Source organism: Typopeltis vanoorti, chromosome 5 (assembly GCF_054136105.1).
Source record: "Typopeltis vanoorti isolate ZY-2024b chromosome 5, IOZ_Tvanoo_1.0, whole genome shotgun sequence".
In the NCBI taxonomy this organism is placed as follows: domain Eukaryota; kingdom Metazoa; phylum Arthropoda; class Arachnida; order Uropygi; family Thelyphonidae; genus Typopeltis; species Typopeltis vanoorti.
The window spans coordinates 163,873,532-163,898,611 of record NC_143553.1 but is presented as its reverse complement, the minus strand read 5'-3'; the positions used below and the strand labels follow the sequence as shown (position 1 = coordinate 163,898,611).

Here is a 25,080-nt window from a genome sequence, read left to right as displayed (position 1 = left end):
AACTTATTTATAAAAAAAAAAAAAACTTCATTAACTTAGTTTTTTTTTTTTCAACATATAGCTTACACACACACACACAAACTTCAATGGGATATTCAAAAAGAACAATGGTATCAAAGATGTCAAAATCTGAATAACTCCTAAGGAAATGAAAATAATGTGAGTGGGGGAATTCTTCTGTAATATTTTTATTGAAGCATTAGAACACTGTGATGAAGAAGTCTTCCAGAAGAAACAATACTGAATATACTTACAGTGGTGTAGTGGTTGCAGGTCCTCCTGCTGAAATTATAGCCTGAGAATTGCTAGCAGTATTTGAGGTGCTATGACTTACACCTCTCCTTACATCCCATAAACGTAGAGTGTGTTCTAAGCCTCCAGAAGCTAACACCGAATTGTCTCCATTAAAACACATTGTATATACAGTTTCTGTGTGTCCTCTAAGTTCCTTTATTTGTGAACCTGAGCCTATATCCCAGATCTTTATTCTCCGATCTTCTCCTAAATTAGAATAAAATAACTAATTAAAAATTCAGAACTGTAAAAATATATTATGTAAAAACATTTCTATAAACTATGGTGTTCTTTTCCAAAAATTATACTTTCAGTAAAAAAGAAATCCAGAATTAGCTTTAAAATTTATTCTCCAATCATAAATACATCTCTAATGAGAAGTATCTGCTAATATTCATTTAAACAGATGTGACATTAAAAAAGAACTTATATTATGAATTATTACTTGATAATTCATAGTTACCAAAATTAAAGCTGAGTTTCAAGTAATATTATTTGCACTTTGATAGGATTTAATTAAGCATTTAGCACATGGTTTCAAAGAATTAGACAAATTTCATGTTTAATCAACTGATATAAAAAATACCTGCTGATGCTAAAAGCTGTCCATTTGGAGAAAATGCCAAGGCGAATATAGTAGCTCTGTGGCCTGAGAATGTACGAACCATTCGACCAGTCTGTACACTCCATAACCTTACAGTGCGATCATTAGAACCAGTTGCTACATAATTGCTGTTTGGATGGAACTTTACACACTGCCAAACAAAACAGACAAAAATTAGAATTGCAACCTGTGAGTTTTATTCTACAGAATAATATTAATTAATCAGCAAATTTAGTAAGCTACTGGTGTGATTAGTATCCTCCACTAAGGATACTAAAGACCATTGCTCAGTGGCCCAATCTAGTGAGCTGCTAACATTAAATGGTTCTTAATTACATAGATTGGACCACTGAGCAGTGACCCGTGTTTTACTAATCTTGGTGAGGCCACTGATATAGATAAAACATTTGGTGCAGAAAAATCGTTACTTTTTTTTAATTATTTTATTTTATTTTATAGGTAATTTAATGGTTAAATCTAGATATATTTTTAACAGCCTCCAAAGAGAGACTTAGGCATAATGTGTAAGAGATGCAGAGAACTAACTGGGGCAGTTTAATATCCAATCCTTACCTTCTCATGATGCTTACCATTACAGGTATTAATTTGAGTGCTGAACAAATTTGGGACGTAGCCATGCTGCTGTCATGTTGGCAAAGGGGAGGAGTACAGAGTTATACAAGGCCTACTAACCAGGTAAAAAGTCAGCTACCGAAAAGTGAAACAATTTTAACAAAACCTGAAGATAGGCACCATCAATGTAAGAAGCATCAGTGGAAAAGAAGTGAAGCTAGCTGGGGTATTAAGAAATACTATGTGAAAATAATTGTCAGTACTGAAACAAAGATGACTAAAATCATGATATCCTTTTTAAATAATAAAACAATTTATTCTGGCAACAGAACAAAGGCAAAGGAAGTAGGTGTAGATGGTGTTCCACACAAAATACAAACTTCTTCAATGGGAGTAAATTTCAAAATGGAAAATTGCACAATAAAACATATATGTGCATATAGTCTTAGTGAAGATTCTATTCTTAGTAAGGAATTTTTTGAGTCAGAGATAAGTTTACATAGAAAACACAGAAAAAAGCATCCCAAATGTATAGAAATGTTTTGGAAAAATTTGTTTAAAAAGAATAATAATGAAATGTACCTGCTAAATTTCTGTTCAGGACAGGGATAGTCGATTACTAGCACCATATTTCAACATAAAAATGTGCATACATTCATGTGGAGAAAATATACATGCTCTCAAAAATAAATACATGTATGAAAGTTAAAAAAAAAAAAAAAAAAAAATTAAGCAGCTAGCAGATGTAAACTTTGCATCCTAGATGGTTCAAATCTAGGATGTAAAGAACTTTTATAAGAAAGACCAGGAAAACTGGCCAAGGGAAATACACAAGTAACACATAATATGTCCTTAGTTCAGCCATAATTTCAACTAAACCAAATTTAACAAAAACATTCTGATTTTTCATATTTAAAACTGGGTAATTTCCAATTCTTTTAAATCTTGACATCTGACAAGCAAGTAATTGAACAATTATTAAACTGGTAGTTCAACTGCCATGAATTTTCTTATTATTGATGAATTAAGCAAGCTTTATACAAAGAAGATGCTGAAATTAATATCCCAACAGCAAAGACTAATAACCTATAGCATATTTTTTGCTGCAGGTGGTGTAAGGATCAAGATAATCAAACTCTGTTCTAAAAATAAAATGTATACCTTTTTCAAATCACTTAAACTTCCAGTAAACTATTTATATTTTATTTATATAAAATATAAATAGTAAAATATAGTTTGGTGCTTTAGAGAAAGGAGACTGTTTTCCAGAATTCTTTTCCAATGATATTTATTAGAGATGGAATGCAAATGTTTTATGTTCCCACTTTAAATAAAGCATCCTTTGATGCATAGTATATAATTGGATACCTGAATCAATAAAATTTATAAAATATAAAAATGAAAGTTTTATGGGAAATAAAACTTACATCAACATCTCTATTATGACCTGCAAAAATCCTGAGTGGATAGGTTCTGTCTATAGTCCACAAACGAGCACTATGATCCATAGATGCTGTAGCAAAATATGTCCCTAATGGGCTTAAAAAAAAGTCTTGATTGTGAAATGTAGCACTTCAAAACATTAACTTTATGAATTTAAATTAATTTATATTTGCTCAACACACGTATAGCAGAAGGAGAGATTTAAATTTATTCACATTTTTCTAACATTTAAATAATACAGTACTATATCCACCAGCAAAATAATTTTTTTTACATCTAAAAAACAAATGACGTAAATTTGGACTTTAAGTATCTGATGTGTATAGGAAATTTAATGTTCCAAACAATTATTGGAAACTGATTCTCTAATTGCAAAACAAAACAAAACAAAAAAAAGCTGGAAACTAGGCAGCACATATGCTTTTCAATGTAGCCCTTGTAAATTCTTCATCAAGCTAGTGTGAACTATATATTCTGCAGTTCAGAAATTTTCACATTAAAACAAAGTGTATTTGAACTCTTAAATTCATATCGAAGAGGCGTGAACTATTAAAATAAAGTTATCACAGTGTTTATTAATTTAATTTATTACTTGAGTAATCATTTGAGTTGAACATGTCAACTGAATTCTAAAGTGTTCTACTCGCTGGAGGTGATAAGGTCTGCAAACATTTAAAAAAACATTAATCAATAATTATCAATACCAGTACAATATTTGATATTTTGCCTTGAAATCATTCAATGACAAAGCATATACACACAACTGACTCTGGCAATCCATTCCACTCATTCACCACTCTCCAAACAAAAAATCTAGTCCTAACTTCCTTGCTAACCAACACTATTACTCAATTTCCATGGATGGCCTCTAGTTTTCCTCACATTATTCATGTACTGAAATATTTCATCCACATCTATCCTATAACTCCACTAAGCAATTATATGCCTCTATCATACCCTCCACTCGTTATCCACCGATCAACCAGCTTCTATAACCCACATATAGAGCATTAAACAGTTCTGCCACTGTCTTACACTTTTGCAATATGCCCTCTAAATTTCAACTCCCTACACATTAACACCCCCAAATCCCTGGCTTCATCAGGGATTTGGGAGTGTTCCTGGAACACAGTCACATCAATATGGTATACAGCTGGTAATCTTTTCACTCAAAAATGCATAACTTTACACTTTGCCACATTAAACTGGCATCTATTCTGCTAACTTGGCCACTATTATTCCTCCAAAACTGTCAGAACAAAAGCCACTGCTAACCAACACCCTTTTACAGTCCATCTTGAAACTCACTGAACCAACTTCACTGTCTCCTCTTTCATTCTGTCTACTTCTGTTTTATGGAGCAGATCTTCTCCAAAGAATACAACATTCAGCTGCTCAAACAAAATGTGAATTGATTCCTCCTTTCTTCTTTTCCTCTTGTCCGCATATGGCACTAATGTGCTGTAGATCTTGTAGCTTTTAATGTGTGCAGATCAGATGAAAAAAAAAACAACAACATACAATGTTTCTGATTTTGCTTGTATGTTTGATGATATTAAAACTGCCATTTGCATAATCCAGATCAGCATTTCCCAAACTTTTCCGATGATGGAACACTTCACAAATCCTGAAATTTTCATGGAACACCTTGGTTATTTAGTAATGTATTAATAATGAATTGTTAATTTAGCTGATTTTTTATTATTAATTAATAATTGATCATTAATTATTAATTAATTAAACATCATTAAATTAATTTGTGTTGATTTTCATTGACATATCCCATTCTGATCACCAAAAATTTATAACATTATTATAAGTACTTAATGAGTGAATGCAGACTTTTTCTCCTGTGTGCTGGTAGTTTTCCCCTCCTTTTGTACATCCTGGAGATCGCTTTGTAGGCTGGTGGTGGATGACTTGCTATCTGTTGCATCACAAACACCTTCAATAAGAGATTTCTTAATACCAAAATTAAACAAAGTCCCTTGTCTCTTATTCATATTAAAATTTAAATCTGCAGGCCCATTACTTTTAAAAAATCACGGCACTACGGTTTCAAAACTTTCACCCTACAATACAAACTTGAGAAGAAAGTATTCAGTATTACTAGATTTGAGAACCGGATACAGACTACCTTGATCTTCAATTTTAGTGGAAAAATTTTCATTATACTTCCTTGCTGATTGGTCACTAACATTTGCAACACAGATGTTATTTCTTTCAGTTTTGAGAACAGAGGATACACCACCCATTGTTGTAATCGGCTTGCAGGCAATTTTTATTACCGGTCATAAACAAAGATATTCTCTTTCCTAAATGTTGAAAAGTTTCGATGTGTGAAAATTAACAATAATTCATGGATACTTCCACGTTTAAAAATATACAGCTTGGTCACTAACATATGCTACACAGATGTTATTAGGTGTTCTGGGTCTGAGCTTTTCGACATATTCACGAATATTATTCTCCTCAGAATATTTCCACTATAAAATATTTATTCATGAAAAATGCTTAGAAAACTAAAATGACAAATTCCAGGAGAACTTCTGGTGGAACACTTATTCACCATGCGGAACACCAGTGTTCCGCAGAACACAGTTTGGGAAACCCGGATCTAGATCATTCAGCTGTATTGCAAAATTTCATTTTATTTCTCTCTAATTTATAACCTTTTCCCTAATCCAGTCAGTGACTATGTTATAAAGTGGTCCAGACATTACACCATTCTCTCTCATGATAATTCTTATCTCAAACCATCATGATGTTTGCTGTGTAGTACACAATTTCTACTTTATACTTTTTATTATTATTCTCACATATTTTTCAATCCCATGGGCTCTAATAATTATCCATAATGTTTCTCTATCAATACCATCAGAAGTTTTAGCAAAATCTGTAAAATTTAAGTATAAGGAGGGTTCTAAATTCTATACTTGTTCAGTTATATATCTTAAAGTAACATCTGATGTACAGTACTTCCACCTAGTCTAAAACCAATTTGCTTATGCCTTAACACAAAGATCACTTGCAATTTATCACCAGCAATTTCTTTAGCTGTCTAAAACATTTCTGTCACTATATTATCATTGCCACATGCTTTTCCACTTTACCTTCTCTATAACTTTCATTATTTATTTGATATCGATTCTAGTACAATATTTAAATCATACTCATACAAAGTTTCTCCATTATTACACTTCTTATTATGTCAGTTATATCATTTTCTACATTTTCAACCCTTTCCTTACAGTATTCTTTTGCTTTCTTTTTTCTGAGCATATTTTCCTTGTTACTTTATAGTCTCCAATGTGGTATAATATTGAAGTTTTCTGTGCGTCTATCATACTGTCCATGTAATTTCTCTTGTTTCCTCAATGATCTGTCTTTCTTGTAAAAAATTATCACATGAATTGATTTAATCTCCAAATGTTAGCATTTTCAAACAGCATTTTAATTTATACTCGCCTGAGTTTTTAGGTTTTGTAACTTGACTTATTATGGACAAAGGAAGATCTGTCAACAAACACATCTCCGAAAACGAACACCACATCCAGTCTCATCTAACCTCACAAATCTGGTTTAGAATAACATGGGATCGAAAGCACCAGCCACAGGATCCAATGGGAAAATGCCAAAATCCATGTAAAAACATGAACATTTATACAAGGAAAGTGCTGAAGCTCTACTTCATTGACTTAACTTCAGTCGCAATGATTGCCTCATCATTCCTATAGTGTGGGAAATTGTCATCTTTAACTGTATTAAATAAATGTATACGCAAGGTTTTTAAACCCAAAATTATTCAATTTAATTTTAACCCAACAGTTTGCATTCTTGTCTGTCCATGCTGATGATATCTTATGACACGTAAGCTGAAATATCCGTATAATAAAATCAATTTTTTTACTGTGGCACACATGCAATTCTATAATAATTAATTATTAAATTATGAGGCCAATATCTTCATGGGCATATAGATATACACTATTCATGCATGTAGGCAGACCAGCAGGAAGGTAAGCAAACACTGTTTAAAAAAAAAAATAATAATAAATAAAAATCCCAGATGGCTCTGTAGGTGCAGTAGATAGGAACTTGCTCATTTCAAGTTGATGACTTTCAGATTTTGGATAAAGGTGAAGCAGCCATAATTTTTTTAAATTCAGAGAATGATGTAGTGACATGGTGGATTCCAGGAAGTCTCTCAGATTTGTACCTATTTCTGTATAATGAGGTTCCCCTGCCCCTATTGGATCTGGTGATTCATGTCAATGGCTGTAGTGTAATGGATATAGTTTCTATGTTGATTCAGTCAGTTGATAGCTGTTTTTCCAGCTAGATTCAATGAGGGAAAAAATCTCTATTACATACAAAAGTAAGCACATACCAGGTGTTACTGGAATCCTCATCTTACCCAAAACCTGGGAGATACCATCTTGAGAACTTCAGCAGAACAAACAAAGATCTCATCTCTGTACCCATAGAGAGCACTAGCTAAGTATTTAGAACTGAGCCATTTTTACCTGCATATGCTATCCTATTGGTGTGCCTGCATGCATAGGTATAGTAAATCTTTATGTCCATGAAGATGGCTAAAAATATTAGTTTACTACTTTAAAAACTAAATAAAGTTAGTCAGGTAATTATTATCAGTAGATTTTTTTCCTCTCCTTGAAACAACAATGTGCATGATAATCCATGTCTAAGAATCCATACTAGACAAATAATTGATTCAAAGTCAACTTATCTACTCCAGGTCATTTTGGCATCAAGCAACACTGATGAACCTTAAAATTTATAAGATAGAAAAAATTTTGGGCAGTCTTAGCAGGCTCATTAGAAAACCATTGTTCAGTGAGGACAATAATTTAAGATAGGACATTTCAGAAACGTTGTGGATCTATTATACAACACTAACCTATCTAAGGAAAAGACTAAACAGAAATTATATATGTCAGTCATCTAGCATTATTAAAAAAATCAAATAAAATGGGACTGTAAAAGAAACTTCATGGAATATACTAATGTGAAATCTGATTGCTTTCATTCTTTGAGTATGAGGGAGAAATCAAAATGAAATTGAGCAATAAACTTTCCACATTTTCAAGGTTAACATATATGAACTGATAGTTAATAATGATTTGGTATAATACCTAGCATCTATGTCCCAAACTGGATATCCATGTCCTCGATATAATGCAACATTGGTGCGGCTCTTTAAATTCCATGCTCTAACTGTAACAAAGAGGAAAATTTTATATCTATAGTTAAGGCCATCAAGGGATTAGCATTTAATATACTTTAGCAAAATAAAAATTTATATATAATAACAATGGACAAGAAAGATTTAAAAATAACTTAAGTCTCCATTACATAAACGATCTCACTTAGATTGCAAGTTATATGTTCAACAGTGGATATATATGTATCAACATAGAAAATACAATCAGTGATAATTATATTATTTGAGAATGTTTCAAATTTTTCCCACAGCAAATTTACATTAGATATCAAAACATTTTAAAGTAATTGCAATTTTGATGGAATTTGAGAATTATTTCAACAATGTGAATTACAGGATGCAATCAGACAAGAAATAAAGAAATTTTATATTTTTTTAATATAATACTGGGAGGTAGCCCCCCCCCCCCTAGTATTATCTAAAATTTGACACCTACGGCACCCAACTCCCCGAGTTCCAGACTGATAGGCCGGTTCTCCTTGAATTTCGAAGACTCAAAAGGGGTCCCTCCCACCCATGTCACCAACCCTATATCCATCCCCATCTGCTCCAGTTTACTGATTAGAGTTCCATGTGGTATCCTGTCAAAGGCCTTGGCAAGGTCCAGTAGAATCACTGTAAACCAATTACCCTTATCCAGTTCAGCCGTCACTGTGTTATAAAACGTGAGCAAGTTACTGAGGCATGATCTACCCTTCACAAAACCATGTTGTCCCCCATACAGTATCCAATTTTCATCTATCCAATCCTGTATTCTTCTCTGACTAATTTCTCCAAGACCTTGACAAAGATTCCTGATATGCTAATCGGTCGGTAATTTACAACAGGAGTCTTGGAACCTCCTTTATGCAGTGGAACTATTTTCCCCTCTTTCCACCCCCTCGGGACTAACCCAGACCTGAGACTCAAAAACAAAATGGTCAAGGGTACTGACAATTCTTTAGCCGCTTCACGTACGACATGAGCTGGTATACCATCCAATCCCACAGATGTATTGACATTGAGGTTCTGTAATAGACTACTCACCTCCACTTCATTCACTAAAATTCCCATATAATCTATTGGTTCATTCATTTCTGCAATGTCACCACCTGAAGATATATTCTTGCAAAGTGCTCGCTTAGTAATTCAACTATATCAACTGATTCGGTCACCTCCCTACCATCGGCATTCTTTAAAATCATTCTGCCATATATATTTTTTCTTTTACTTGCAACATATCGAAAAAACTGTTTAGGATTCTCTTTAGCCTGCATGGCCAATGTTCTTTCATAATCGTTTTTTGCTTTTCTTACCACACTCGTTACCCTTCTGGCCTGCGCTTTATACCGTTCATGTGCCTGTCGGTCACCTTTCTCCTTAAATTCCCTCCATAGTTGTTTCTTTTTTTGCAGCTCAAGCTTAATGGTGTTATTCATCCATTTAACCCCTACTTGATTTATTATTCAGACTCTAGGTACCTCCCAAGTCAAGACCCTATGATCACTCTCACCAATTGGTGGCAACATGGTCATATTCATTACAGTAAAATTCTGAGATGCAATTACCAGGTCAAGCACTCTCTGACCCCTAATATTTTCCATTATATGCTGTCGAAGATAGTTATCCCTTAATAACCATATAAAATCCAATTCCTTCCTCCCATGGGTCCTCTCCTCCTTCCAATCAATGTTACCATAGTTGAAATCTCCCATAATAATTACCCTCCTTCCACTCATTTCTTCTATTTGCTTATGCATACTACCTCCACCATTTATTCCATCACTTGGTCTATAGCAGCATCCAACTGTATATTTAATTCTGCTAGTTTCAATCTCGCACCAAATAGCCTCAAATGTGCTCTTTTCTCTATCCTGCAGTTCCACTTCTATTCTTCTTGGCTGTAGCTCATCAGCTATCATCAATAACATTCCTCCCCCCATTTTATTCTCCCTGTCACTCCTGAACACACCATACCCCTCACATTCAATCCCACTAGCTGTGTCATCTTCTGTCAGCCATGTTTCACTAATGCCAATAACCTGCGGTCTTTAAAAAAATAATTTAAAAGTATTAATAAGTAACCTAATATAAGAGATGTTTACCAGTGGTATCTTCAGAGCAAGAAAACAACAAATCAGTCTGTGGAACAAAGCTCAATCCATACACTGGTCCTCCATGTCCTCTCATAATCACCACAAACCTTAAAAGAATTAAGCACAGTATTACCATTGAAAAAAAGTATTTAAAATACATAACATACTCTTATTTGTGAACATAAGAATCTTAACAGATGAATTTTTAAATTGCACCATGGTGCAATTTAAATGTTTTGGGAATCAATCATGTAGTCAACTAACATGTGAATATTGTATAAGTACTATAATTGTTATAAAATAAAGCCGTATGAAGAATTAATTAAAACAAATGTGTAAAGTGGATGCTCTTCAAAAGGATTCATTTCAAACAGCAACAGCTATTAACACTAATTCCAAGTTAACAAATAAAGTAACATTAACAGAAGGTAGAAATTGTTTACTAAATAGCCTAATTTCTGCATAATGAATACTCAGAAAACTAAGATTTATAAGATGTGAAATATTTTAATATGAATCCAACAGACAAATTGCTAATTCAAAATATATAAAATATTTTAAATTTCATGATATTTCATAAGTCATTTTCAATAGTAGATCACTTACAGAATAACTGCTAAAATCAGATGTAGCAAGATGCACTATATCAGCAATGAATATACTGCTTCATATTCTGCCACTTGCTGTCAAGTTCAGTTCTCTGTTTCAAAATTTTGTATATTTGTATATTTGATTCTTTGCCATTACCATTGCTATAATAATAATGGTAAATGCGTGCTGGATTTCTGTTCAGGACATGGATTTATTATTAATACCATGTTCCAACATTACACAAATTCACATGGAGAGAAGATGCAAGAAATAAGAATTCTCATTGACTATGTTGTAGTTGATAATAATGTTTTCCCACTCGTTCAAGATATAATAATATACAAAGGATTGGAAATAGGAAGTGATCACTATTTAGTTTTGAGCACGATAAAATTGAATTTCATATTGAAAAGAAGAGTGTGTAAGAAAGTTTTAAAATGAATTAAGTTAAGCAGCTTTCAGAGGTGAACTGTGGTGCCTGTCTGGCTTAAGCCACGATTTTAAAAACAGCAGAGCTGACTGGTTGGTTTCTCAAAAGGTGAAATCCCAGTCTAAGAGGTGTAACTGTGGTCCTAAGGCAGTCTGTCAGAAATGAGATCACCATCATCTGAGAAGTCTTGTATGGCCAAATAGAAATTCATGCATGTAGCAATTGACCGAAGCATTTAACGAAGACAGTTTCTAATCCATATCTCACCGAACTATACGCAGGGAATTTAAAATTATCAGTATTGGCAGTTGCATGCCTACATGTAAAATAAGTTTTCTATTCAGTGGCCAGCATGCAAGTTATTATTCTCCAATTTCTTCCCTCAATTTTTTCTTTTGTATAAGGTTCAATAGCCTCTCATGGTCAAGTAACGTGGCTTCTTTGAAAACCTACTCAATGCTCAGACAGGGCAGTTTAATCCTATCTGTATTATGACTGCCAATTGCTTGTGTTCTTCTGACCAGTTTGAAAGTTTTATAGCATGAAAAATCCTACCATCTCCATCTGAGACTGGCTAATTCACCTTTGCTTGAAAAAGCTCTGATAAAGGCCTCTTTACTTCCTAGGTGGGATTACCCAGAACTTTCCAATCAAAGGTCATCAAACCTGACTGAGCTATGGGGCTCCTTTATTTCTCCTTGTCTTCAAATTTTCCCGAATATTTCTACGCCACAAATGATTTTAAACTTTGCTATTTAATTATCCAAGAAGAACCAGCTTTTCTTCCTCTTCTCCTCTTTTCCTTTATGTCACTTGTCCTCTGAAATGACATGGAAAAAATTTCTCTATTTCTTCCTTATTAGAATCTTCTGTCAGAAGTTTTTTTTTACTGTTGGAGAGAAATGCAAATTGGCTTCAGCAAATGGTTATAGAAACAATATATTTACATAATTCAAGAATGTTTAGTTTGGCCACCACAATGATTACTCAACAGAGTTCACCTGTTCATTTTTTTTAGTACTGAGTTAGTGCTGATCATAGAATTGGATTCCCTTCTCCAAATGCTCTGTTTTTTCCCTCACAAACTTTGCTCTGAACACATTTGGTAATATTACTTGAACATCTTGAAGCCTTAGTTATATAAGATGCATGCCTAAGAATTACAGCGTCCTTGTCATCAGTCTTCCTCTGTTTTTTTTTCTCCCCTTCCCAAATGTTTTCTTGTTAATCTTTCTTCTTTTCTTAAATGGCATTTCCTAAATATCTTCTAAATATGTCAAATTTCTCCCTTCAAAATATTTTCATTTTCAATATACTCAGCCACAACTGTTATTTAAAGACCATCCCAATTTTCATATTGTAGTCTTCAATCACTGTTCAAGTTTTTTTTTTTTTTTCTAACTAACTCTCAGATCTATAAATTCAAATCGGTTTGAACATTTTATATCCTCTAGTTAGGTATGTTGAGCTGATTTCTCATCATCATCCAATTCCTGACATGTACCTTCAGCAAGTGAACAGGATATTATGATAGTACTACATGAAAAAAGTTACACCATTACTAACTTCTTATCAACAAATTCTTACTGTATCAATCCACCTAGTTCTTGGTCTTCCTCAGGATCTTTTTCCTGCCATCCTAGCATAAAACATTGTTTTGCTAACCTTTCCTCTGTTTAAGTGACCACATCACCTGAGATGAGCACAGTTCACATGTTCTGAATGCAAACAATGTCAAGTTTTCCCCTAATACCCTCATTTTCAATATGATACTGCCACTGATGCCATCTGTTCACTCCCCTAATCTTTCTCAGAAATTTCATATCTGTAGTCCCCAGTCTGATCAAGTATTTCTAATCCAGCTCTCAGATCCATAAGTTAAAATTGATTTGAGTCCTGTCCTATGTACAGAGAGTTTTGCGTTTTGACTAATTTCTTTCTTATTCCATATAAATTTATTCGTTTGACTTCTTACCATACCCCCTTTGCTAATTCTGTTGTCTATGTCCAAATTTAATTTGCCATCATCACTAAAAATTGTGCTCAAATACCAGAAATGTTTTACTTGTTTCATAGGTTCCCCAGTCGGGATGCAGTTGACAGTTTCGATGATTCTATTTTCACTGTCTTTGTATTTTTATTACTGAATTTTTATACTAAATTTATTACAGCAGTTATTTAGTTTAAAGAATCCTGGATTTATTTAAAAAAGAATAACATCATCTACATAAAGTAAAAGAGCTGAGATTAACATTTCCACTTTTAACATCAGGTTTAAAGTAATATGATGCATATTGTCTCACACCTAATTTAACATCAAAACCACATTCTGTACCTCCTTCAATTCTAACTGCTGATTTACAACTCAATACAGACTATGTATTGCAAAACTTGAATACAGATCCTTGCTATGTTCACGATTTCTCCACTGCTGATCTTCAAGCAAAAATCTGATCCTGACAACATTTGTTTGGGAAGAACTCAGCTTGTTCTTCTCCAAGCTTCTTTTTTCACAATTTCTTAGCTTTTCTTAAGCATACTTGCATAAATCTTACCAGGAAGAACAATAAAACAGAAATTCCTCTGTAAGTCTACATTGTTTTATTTTCCTTTTTTATAGATTGGTACTATTAGAGCTCTACTCAATCATCTGGAATTTGTCCCTCTGACTAGGCCTTTGTGAATGATGCTTTTATATCTACATATTTGAGCATTCAGCTACCTTTCAATATTTGAGGGTTTTGATAGCTTTTTCTGCTTTATTGATAGATACTCCTGATTGCATTCCTATTGAGTGCTTTCTACCATTTTGCTGTCACTGCTTGTTTCCTAAGTGAACACTCCAGACATTTCTAATCTTTTCATCTTCATTTTTCATGTCACCTTTATTATATTTTACAGTACTCTTTCTTCCATTTCTAAGATTTTTTCAAAACCTCGAGAATATTTTGCCACCTTTCTGATATTTATTTTTCATGTTCTTACCAAGTCTTCCCATGTCTTCTTTTTAACTAGTTTTATAGAGTAGTTCACTTTCTCAGATTTTTCTCTATTCTCAAAGTGTACAAGATAATTTACTTACCAGGAACTTTCAATATCCTTTCTTCTTTTTTTTTTGGCTGCCTTTTTAACTTCCTGAATCCACAATGGACTCCAATTTTTTTATCCTTGCAGACAACTTCAATGCATCTCTCTCTCTCTAGATCAGTGTTTCTCAAACTTCAGATATCCGCATACCCCTTCTTAAATTTTCATTATTACCAACTACTCCTTTATCAAATAATAAATAAACGAAGTATATTTCATTGTAAATGTCTATTTTATTTGAATTTATATGTAAGCAGATATGGAGTTTGAGTTGAAATGCTAATTCTCTTCAACCGAATTCAATAATATCTGAAACACATTCACTATATAGGTATACATTTCTTAGTTTTAACACGTTCATGACAGAGTGGTGTCAAGCAAAATCATATGTTGCACTGGCAACATAAGGTTTTGCTTGAGTCTATACAGCAGTTTCTGTTGGAGAGGAGATGTGATCCATTAGTTAGTGCCGTTTTAATCTCAGTTGTCTCTTAACTGCGCTATTTGTTGAGAAATATAATGATTCTATGCGTTAATGATGCATAGCCGAAAATTGCCACATACCTCCTGAAGACCTTTTGTGCACCCCTGGGGGTACATGTACCACACTTTGAGAAACACTGCTCTAGATGAATCAAGCAATGCTTTCTTTAGGGTTTGCAGGTGAATTTCCAAGGTTTGGTTTTTGTTTTGAAACTCATTTTTTCTTGAATTTTTGGTATTTGAGTCTACAATTCACTTGTGAAAGATGCTTAACTTTTGTTCATTTTGAAACTTTCTTACACATTCTTCTTTTCAATAAGAAATTTAGTTTTATCCTGCTAAAAACTAAATGGTGATCACTTGAGTTTCAAATCCTCTATATACTTGTTTCCTGAACTAGTGAGAAAACATTGCTATCAACCATAACATAGTCAACTATGTTATTGTTGAGTTGAGTCAGCTAATAAAATGCCAGCAGCAGCAGCATAATGCACACAACAATAGCCAGTCTTTTGGAACTGAAATATTGAACTTATTTAAATGTATAACATCGCACACAAGTTTTTTTTGTATATGGATTTAAAAAAAAATTTTTTTTTTATATGGCATGCCTCTGAGAATGAAAAGCAATAAAGTACTATCAAAACTGTAATCTTACTTATTTGGTTAAAGTATATTTAACTAGCAGACTGATTAAAGGACAATCTAGGTGGGAGAAGAATTTCATTGTCAGGTGTGAGATCACCACCACCTCACTTATTGGAGGCCAGAAGTGGCTTGAAAAAGTTCCATGTTTGGTCCCTAGAACAGGGTTTCTGGACTATATAAAATAAATAAAAAATTACACAAAATTGATAAAAATGGAATAAAAAAAAATCTTTAGCCTGCCTATGGTACAAATGTACTATAGGTATACTAACCTTTTGTGGGCGGGAATCTCTCTCTCTCACACTCACACACACACATGTACAAACATTATGCGATGAAATATGAGAAGTTTGATTTAAAAATGTCAGCCACATTGCAGAAGTAACTCTAATAGCAAAAACTTATTATTTGGACAATATATTGATGGCTTTACAACAAAGTAAAGTAATTATTATTTTTTTTATGTTTTTTAGCAATATATACATGGGAACATTTTATATATGATCAGCACTTTCCCTGTAGCATTAAACTGTATCTTAATATCTCAATATCTTAAACAAAATCATGGCATTTCATACTATCTAATATTTTATATACATTCTATTTGTTTCTATAATTGTTCTGTTTATTTTGCTTATAGAAACACTAATACATCTATACATAATAGATTTAATATAGCCCACCAATACACATCTAGACAATAATTCAAAATACTTACTCTTTAGAGGGGAGAAGTGTTAAACCTTCAGATTCAACACCATCAAGAGCATCACTAGCAAGATGTACCTTAGATATATTAATTGTACTTGGCTCATAATTTAAGACATTGGGTGTAAGTGGCCACAGTCTAATTGATGAATCCTCAAAGGCACCAGCAAGAAGTGAATTATCACAAGAAAGACTTACTTGACATGGTCTGAAATAATGAAAGAGTTTTAACAGCAAATAAATATATGAAAAGCGTTTGCTCCAAATACTGCAAGAACCAAACTGAGTTTACTGATAAATAGTATCTGCACACTGTTCTCCATCTCACAATACAATCAAACAGTTTAAAGCAATATCTAAGCTGTATTTGGAGAAGTGACTAGTTAAGTCAGTGGTTCTTGACCGGTGTTCCCCGGAACACTTGTGTTCCGCGAACTGGTTACAAGTGTTCTGCCAGTGAAAGATGTCACATGACACATTTCTGAGTGTAATTGTCTACTCTGAACCTAACAACTGAAGACTGCTATGCACATTGCTTCTAAACCAATAGAATATTGTTTAGGTCATCTGTTTGCAAGAGGGACATTTTTGATTCTATATTATGTCATATTTAAAAAAATTTTAATTTTCATGGGAGCAGTGTGTAGGAATTTGTACGTGCTCCATCAATGGTAGGCTCTATTAAATGATTTGTTACCCTTCCAAAGAAAATAAACCCAAATATTATATCTACGCACTGATTTTTGCACAGAGAATCCCTAGTTTCAAAAACATTACCAGCAATATTAAAACCTGTACTAGACCAAGTTGTAAATATGGTAAATTACATCAAGTCAACTTTAAAAGCAAGCCTTTTTTAAAAACTTTGCATATCTATGGAAGCCAAGTACGAATCTTTGCTTTTGCACACTGAAATAAGATCGTTATCCAGGAGTAAAGTGCTATTCAGAATTTTAGAACTCAAGAATGCATGATTGGCCTTTTTTCAATATGAAAGTACAGATGCTTTTGTAAAATGTCTTCAAAATGATATTTGATGTGCTAAAATGGCATATTTAGACGATATTTTTAATTACTTAACACGTTGACCGCCGTAATGTAAAAAAATTTTGTGATCCCTGGGCCAACTTCTTTTTATTTTATAATTTGCTGAAAGTAACATAAAATAATCATATTTTATGATTTTTTTATCTACTTCATGCAGCTAAATAGATTTGTTAAGTGCGAATCATGTGAGCACCACGTGGCCTGAGAAGAATTTTTTCACTGACTGGGCCGAGCAGTGCACACGTGATTCACACTTCACACAAGGTCAAACTTGTGTGAAGTGCAGATAAATTTGTTATAGTGATAAATATTGTTATAAATGCCCTAATATGGGAGACTACGAAAAAGAACGTCATTTAGAAGCCTTGATAAATGTTCTATCTGATGACGAACCATACGAATATTTGTCGGAAAGTTACAACAAAAGTGATCTTAGTTCTGTGTCTTCAGTCTGATTCTCTCATTGCTAGAAAGAGAATAGAAGTATCTACAACTAGTAATACCGAAGTTTTTGCTCCTAGTACATCTCAGTTTACTGCTGCTCATTCTGTAGAACAAACAATTGATGATGATGTTAAAAGAAATCTGCATTTGACTAATGATTCTTCCTCAGATGAAATACTAGGAAATGTGAATTCAACCGACCTACAATGGAATGAAATTACAGGTGATAATCTAAACATTTTCAGTTTGTGGATAATAATTTCGGAATAAAACAAGATGTTATTGAAGAAATACACGATAAACATCCTGTAGACTTCTTTTTTATGTTTGTTGATGAAGGACTGCTGGACCTAATGGTACAAGAAACTAATACATATGCTCTTCAAAAACTCAGTAAGACAATTTTACCAAAAGCAAGGATAAGAAAGTGGAAAAACACAAATCCCAATGAAATGAAGATTTTTTGGGTTTGCAAATTTGGTTCAGTTTAGTGCAGATGCCAAAATTAGAGTGTTATTGGTCAAATAACATCCTCTATTCTACAGAAATCAAGTTATGTCAAGGAATCGGTTTGATCTTCTTCTTCTCACTGGCACTTCACAGACAACGAGGGTGGAAATACTTCTGAAAGACTTTATAAAATTACACCTCTCATAAATAATATAAGAAAAAATTTCCAGAAAATAATGACGCCTTCGAGTAATATTTGCGTAGATGAAACTTTAGTTCCTTTCCAAGGTCGTCTTACCTTTCGTAAATACATCAAGAATAAACGACACAAATTTGGCATAAAACTATTGCGGCGCAGAAAAGACCAATACTACTAATAGTATTCCAACTTCAATTGTTATGGGACTTTGTGAGAATTTACTTAACAATGGACGCACAATATTTGTAGATAATTATTATACCAGTATTGAGTTGGTGCATAAACTTTTGAATAGACAAACACACCTTGTAGGAACTTTGAGAAAAATTCGAAAGGGAATTCCACAGGATGTTACCCAGAAGAAATTGAAAAAGGATGAAATAATTGGTAAAGAAAGTGACACAGGGGTTGATGGTAATAAAATGGTGCGATAAACGTGAAGTGCTTATGTTATTAACAAAGCACACAAACAAAATGAAATCCCTTACAGAAAGAAATGGTAATGAAGTACAAAAGCCTGAAGCTATTATGGACTATAACAAAAGCAAAAGTTTTATTGATCTATCCGATCAGGTAAAAGCCTATACGTCTTGTCTTCGAAGACACATTTATAATGACATATATTATAAATAAATATTTAGCACCATTGTTATTCTTTTATTCAACATTAGAAATTGGCCTAAATCAGGTAAAAATAAAACCCCTATAATAGGTCATGTAGTTGAAATTCTACCGTGCTAACTATATAAACCTGTTTACCAGGCCCCACATTTCCATTACCCATAAGCATTTCATTTAGATATGAATCACGAGTGAACTACACGGCCTGAAAGAAAAATCTTTATGCGAATCAAATATGATTCACGCAATGCACTGAAAAAATGTAGTGTGAATCATATTTGATTCATACGGCGGTCAACGTGTTAAATAGCATTAATAGAAGTATACAAGGGAAAAATGAAAATATTTTGACATCCACTGTCATCAGCTTTTTAGAAAAAAGTATCTCTTTGGGAAAACCGCATATCAGAAAAAAAATACAGTAGATATGTTTCCTTTGCTCCATAATAAAATGTCGAGGGAATTATTTCTGTTATAACAGAATATTTAACAATACTGGAAGAAAGGCCTTCAAGTTACTTCCCTTTTTTAAATACACACAATTATGACTGGATGCTTAATCCATTTGGCATAGATAGTACATCGAGTTGTGAATATTTGTAACAAAAACAATTAGTTACCTTGTCAATGGATTGTACTCTAAAAATGAAATTCTCTGAAATAACTCTTGAGGTAATTTGGATTATTGTCCAGGCCGAATACCCAGCTCTCTCCATAAGAGCATGGAAAATTTTGTTACAGTTTTCAGCATCATATTTTTGCAAGCTTGGTATCTCAATAGTAACCAATATAAAAACTAAAAAGTGTGAAGAACACACTAATATCATCATCATCATTATCAAATTCCTGCCATGCACCCTCAAGGGGTATACAGGATATGACAGTACTACATGAAAAAATTACATCATTACTAACTTCCTATCTACAATTTTCCTCCAAATCAGTCTGTTACTTGTCAAGACTCCAACATTATCAGATCTTATATTTCTATCGTCTAAGGCACTTTGCACCGTATCAATCCACCTATATCTTGGTCTTCCTCTGGGTCGTTTTCCTGCCAACCTGGCAGAGAACACTTGTTTAGCTAATCTTTCCTCTCCCATTCTATTTAAGTGACCATACCACCTGAGATTAGCTCTGCTAACGCATTCCTGGATGCTGACAATGTCAAGTTCTTTCCTAATATCCTCATTTTTAATATGATATTGCCATTGATGCCATCTGTTCACGCCTCTAATCTTTCTCAGGACTCTCATATCTGCGGTTTCTAGTCTTTGGTCAAGTGTTTTACTTCTGACCCAGCTCTCAGATCCATAAGTTAAAACTGGTTTGAACACTGTCTTGTATACAGCTAATTTAGTGTTCCGACAAATTTCTTTCTTATTCCATATGAATTTATTCAATTGACTTCCCACCATACCAGCTTTGCTGATTCTGTTGTCTATTTCTATATTTAATTTACCATCTTCAGTAAAAATCATGCCTAAGTAGCTGAAATGTTTTACTTGTTCCACAGGTTCTCCATTCACAACACAGTTGACATTTTCAATGATTCTGCCTATTTTCATTGTCTTTGTCTTTTTATTGCTGACCGTCATACCATATCTATTACAACAGCTATTCAATTTAGTCAGAGAATCTTGCAGACTTGTAGTGGATTTATTTAGAAGTATAACATCATCCGCATAAAGCAAAGAGCTGACATTAACACCTCCAATTTTGATATCAGGTTTAATACCACATTTCTTCATAATGTGATCCATATAGATAATGAATAACAGAGGGTATAATGTACATCCTTGTCTCACACCAGATTTAACATTAAACCATCTTCCTGTACTTCCTTCAATTCTAACTGCTGACTTACAACTCAAATAAAGACTAAGTATTGCTTGATATAATGCCCCATTGACACCATATAACTGCAGCGTATTGAATAGCTTCTCTCTTGGCACCTTGTCATATGCCTTTTCCAAATCGACAAAACTTAAATACAGATCTTTGCCATATTCTCATGCTTTCTCGACTATTTGTCGTAAAGTGAAGATCCGATCCTGACAGCTTCTATTTGGCCTGAATCCAGTTCTTCACCAAGCTTTTCTTCCACAATTCTTCTCAACCGTTTCTCGAGTATACTTGCATAGATCTTGCTAGGAACACTCAGTAGGGAAATACCTCTGTAATTCTCGCATTCAGTTTTATTTCCCTTTTTATATATGGGTACTATAGAGAGCTCTACTCCAATCATCGGGAATTCGTCCCTCTGTCCAGGCTTTCTGAACTATGCAGTGCAGCCACTGTAAGACTTTTATACCACCATACTTCAGCATTTCTGGTCGAATATCATCTACTCCTGCTGCCTTTCCACATTTCAGGCTTACTAATATAAATAAACTTACTAATATAAATAAAGAAATTAGGGTAGTATATCACATGTTATTGAGGAATTTTGGATTTTTGTCCAAGCCGAATTAGGCTCTAGCTCAAGTATCGCATTAAAATAAGTTCCATTTTTATAAAATGGCAAATCCATGCATATTTTTATTGATAATTTTATGACCCTAATGCTTTTGGTGTTCCCCAAATTTTTCATATAATCAAAAGTGTTCTGTGACTTCGAAAAGGTTAAGAACCACTGAGTTAAGTATTTCATGTGCCGCATAAATAAAACTAGAACAGTAATTGGTCTCCCAAACTAAAGCCCACCAAATTTTTTCAAAATGCGTACGTATCTAATGTTCCAAATTAAAATATATTTATAGATAACATTTTGTAACAAAAGCAGACGTGATACTACACCTTAAATTCAATCATATTACAGACAACTGATTAATATGCTTACTATGTAAGCATATAAAACAGTTGTATAATGATTGCACACCTAAAAAAAAATTAGGGGTGCTTAAGGGTCAAAGCTGTATAACTGAGAGGAGATCTCCACATCGCCTTTAAAGGAATGCGGAGAACCAACCAGGGCTTCTGACCTGGTGTCCAATCCTCACCTTCTCGTGGTGCACCCTGTTGGGTATCTACCTGGATACTGAAATTATCCAGGTAGATACCCAATTTGGGATTTAGACCAAATTGGGTATCTACCTGGATAATTTGGGATTTAGACCAAATTGTATTATTATTGGCTTAAACCAATATACAAAATAATGGTACAATATGACAAAAGTTCATGCCGGCTGGGGCGTCGCAGTGTTATTTCCTTGTTCCTATTCCTATTTTGGAAAAAGGAAAAGTTGGTCCCTGTTAGGTCCCAACTTTTCCTTTTTCCAAAATAGCAGAGTAGGAAATGATTGTCAGACATACAAAAATATTTTGGGAAAATTTGGAGAAAAGAGCAAAGCTAATAATAATGGCAAATACCTGTTGGATTTCTGCTCGGGACATGGACTGGTTATTACTTGACATTAGGTCAGAAGCCCTAGTCGGTTCTCTGCATTCCTTTAAAGGATATGTGGAAGTGTCCTCTCAGTTATAGAGCTTCGACCTTTAAGCACCCCTTAAGCATAAAATGTACTATAGGTTTGCAAATAACCTTTCATGGGTGGGAGCAACAAAAAAAAAAAAAAAAAAAGATCATAACAGTATGAATATATTTTAATACAGTGTAATTCATTAACTTATGTAAACATAGTTCAGCTTTAGATATTTTATATTTTATCCATGTTATTTACATATAAAATTTACTAATATAAGAAAACAATTCTATAATATAATTTGCAACTGGAGTTACAAAAGTCAATACCAAACAGCTGGAGACCATATGCTGGCACACATAGCAGACCAAAAAGATAGGATTAATCACATATTCTAACAAAAATTAGGTTTAAGGAGGCTTACTTGGCTATAACTAACCTAATTTAACATTTAGCCTAAGAAGTGAATAGAAAACAAAATTAAATGAAAATATATTTGCAAGTTGTATAGATTATCTTGAATGTTCTTAGTATTTAATAAATAAAAAATATATAACTTTCACATAAAAAATGCAGTCATACATACACATGCTTACCCCTGTTGAATATTTGAAATTGTATACAAACACACAGAAGGCAAACAAGGTGGTCCATCTCTAACTTTCTTAATAGCTTGCTTTAGTATATAGGCAGCATCTGGGGAAGTACTCTTTTCTTGTTTATCTGAATGGCATTCTGGAACTTTCTGGAATGGCTTCTCACATGTGCTATTGTCATCTTCATATAAATGAAGTCTTGCTTGATGATCAGAGTTGTATACTTAAAAAATCAAAATTTCTCATTTAAATAAATTCATAAAATATTCAGACAAACATAATCTGTTAATAATAACTATTGCAAAAAATAAATCAATGCATGCAAAATTCTGAAATATATTTAATAATACTGCGATGTTTGCAATCCTTGAATAGAAAACCTGCATTCAAACCTATCTAGGATCTAAGAAACATTTACATGGCATGTTTATCAAGCGAAGGTGAATTTGTTGGTTGTCTCATATGGAGCTAGCAGGATTTTTCTCTTGCAAAAGACAAACTGACTAGAGATATATGGCAATGATAGGTTAGGGAATGTAATGTGTTGTGAGCAATTAGATCCAAAAACGACTTATTAACTGATGCCACATGCAGCAATTTTCAAACAAAGTACAACAAAAAATAGGAATGCTGATCAACAGAAGGAAATCCCACTTTTCTTCTTCCTCCACATCTACCATCTTAATTTTAAATACTTCCAACCACATGTAAACAAAAGATGAAATTGATATTCTTAATGTAATCTCTTAAATTTTGGAATAGCTTCCATCAACATACTTCTCCTTAATTACCCAGACCAGCATTTCTCAGTGTGATCTGCAGCCAACTTGTGGGCCATGTGGTTATCTTAGCATGTAAATTTTCAAACACAGTTTATAGTTTTCTAACATGAGAATGATGTCTTTTACAAGCTACGGTTTTAAAAAGAATGAGTCCCCACTTACAAGAACCTTATAACATTCTCATGAATATGGCCTAGTTCTCTCTCACTCTCTCTCTCTCCCCTCCAAACACATAATACTGAAACCAGAAATTCCCAAAACCAAAATCTACAACTGGACTTTCTATCATTGAAACTAAGAAAAAACAGCAAGAGAACATTGTGAAATAATATAAACATGGCACTAGCACTGCACTGCTTCTCCATCAAAGCACAATGAAACTCTTCTAATTTTCAAAACCAAAAATATCAGATAGCCACACAATTTCAACAATAAATGAACAATGTAAGTCAGACAACAATGGGAGGGTGGTAATTTACAGCCTTGACTTTAATCAGCTAGGAGAGATTACATGTTTCCCACAAACAGGGCTCTGGCAAACCTAGTCATTATGATAACTAAAAAATTATACTTTTCTTAAGTGGAGAAAATGTCAATTAGACTGCTTAGCAGCAATGACTAGTCGCCTAGTAAATACACCTTTGCTATATTAGGAATCTGAAATTCCTGCTGCCATTTCTTAGTTTTGAGGGCAAAGGCTGGTTTCCTCTCCCTTTTACATGGTACAGGAGAAAATCTTCAAAAATATGCAACCAAACTGGGTGCTTAGAACTGGCAGAATTTCCAGGTCAGCTTCTGGAGATAGTACATGGGACTAAACCTGATAGCAAGATATCAGACCTCTGATCAGCCAATGAATTTTTCAACTGCAACTTACTCTGTGAAAAAGAGAGAGCACGAGCATGTAAGCATAGAATGCACTGTTGAGGCCATGCAACAGCCAGGAGACTACATGTTGCATTCATCAACTATTAATGATATCAGATAATTACAGCATCACTGTAGAAAAAAATACTCCTACAAAAAGCAATGAAAAAGAATCATCAAATTCCTGATATGTATCCCCAGGCAGTGTACAGGATACTATGATATTACCACACAAAAACTTTATATATACTACTACTAACTTCCTATCAATAATTTCCCTCCAAATTAGTCTGTTATCTCTCAGGATACCAATACGGACAGATATTATATATTTCAATCTTTAAGGTTATCACTCCAATCCACCTAGATCTCGATTTTTCCTCAAGGTCATTTTTCTAGTATTAACATTTGTTTTGATCATCTATCTACTTTTATTCTGTTTCAGTGCCCAATCACCTTAGATTAGTT

The 25,080-nt window shown here is 33.5% G+C and overlaps 1 protein-coding gene across 2 annotated transcripts in view; it reads right to left on the bottom strand.

Moving 5' to 3' along the window:
- LOC150107018 (TAF5-like RNA polymerase II p300/CBP-associated factor-associated factor 65 kDa subunit 5L) overlaps window positions 1-25,080 on the bottom strand; it is a 68,347-nt gene that overhangs the window by 23,368 nt on the left and 19,899 nt on the right. For both annotated transcript variants that reach the window (XR_016548341.1, XM_090392892.1), the window contains exons 7-13: window positions 22,964-23,186; window positions 16,192-16,389; window positions 10,244-10,341; window positions 8,071-8,152; window positions 2,899-3,010; window positions 881-1,049; window positions 255-501 (exon numbers count right to left, since the gene is read on the bottom strand). Coding sequence is in view for 1 of the 2 variants with exons in the window: in XM_090392892.1 (XP_090249018.1) it covers window positions 255-501; window positions 881-1,049; window positions 2,899-3,010; window positions 8,071-8,152; window positions 10,244-10,341; window positions 16,192-16,389; window positions 22,964-23,186 (1,129 nt within the window). In the remaining variant the exon portion in view is untranslated. The remainder of the gene's footprint in view (window positions 1-254; window positions 502-880; window positions 1,050-2,898; window positions 3,011-8,070; window positions 8,153-10,243; window positions 10,342-16,191; window positions 16,390-22,963; window positions 23,187-25,080) is intronic.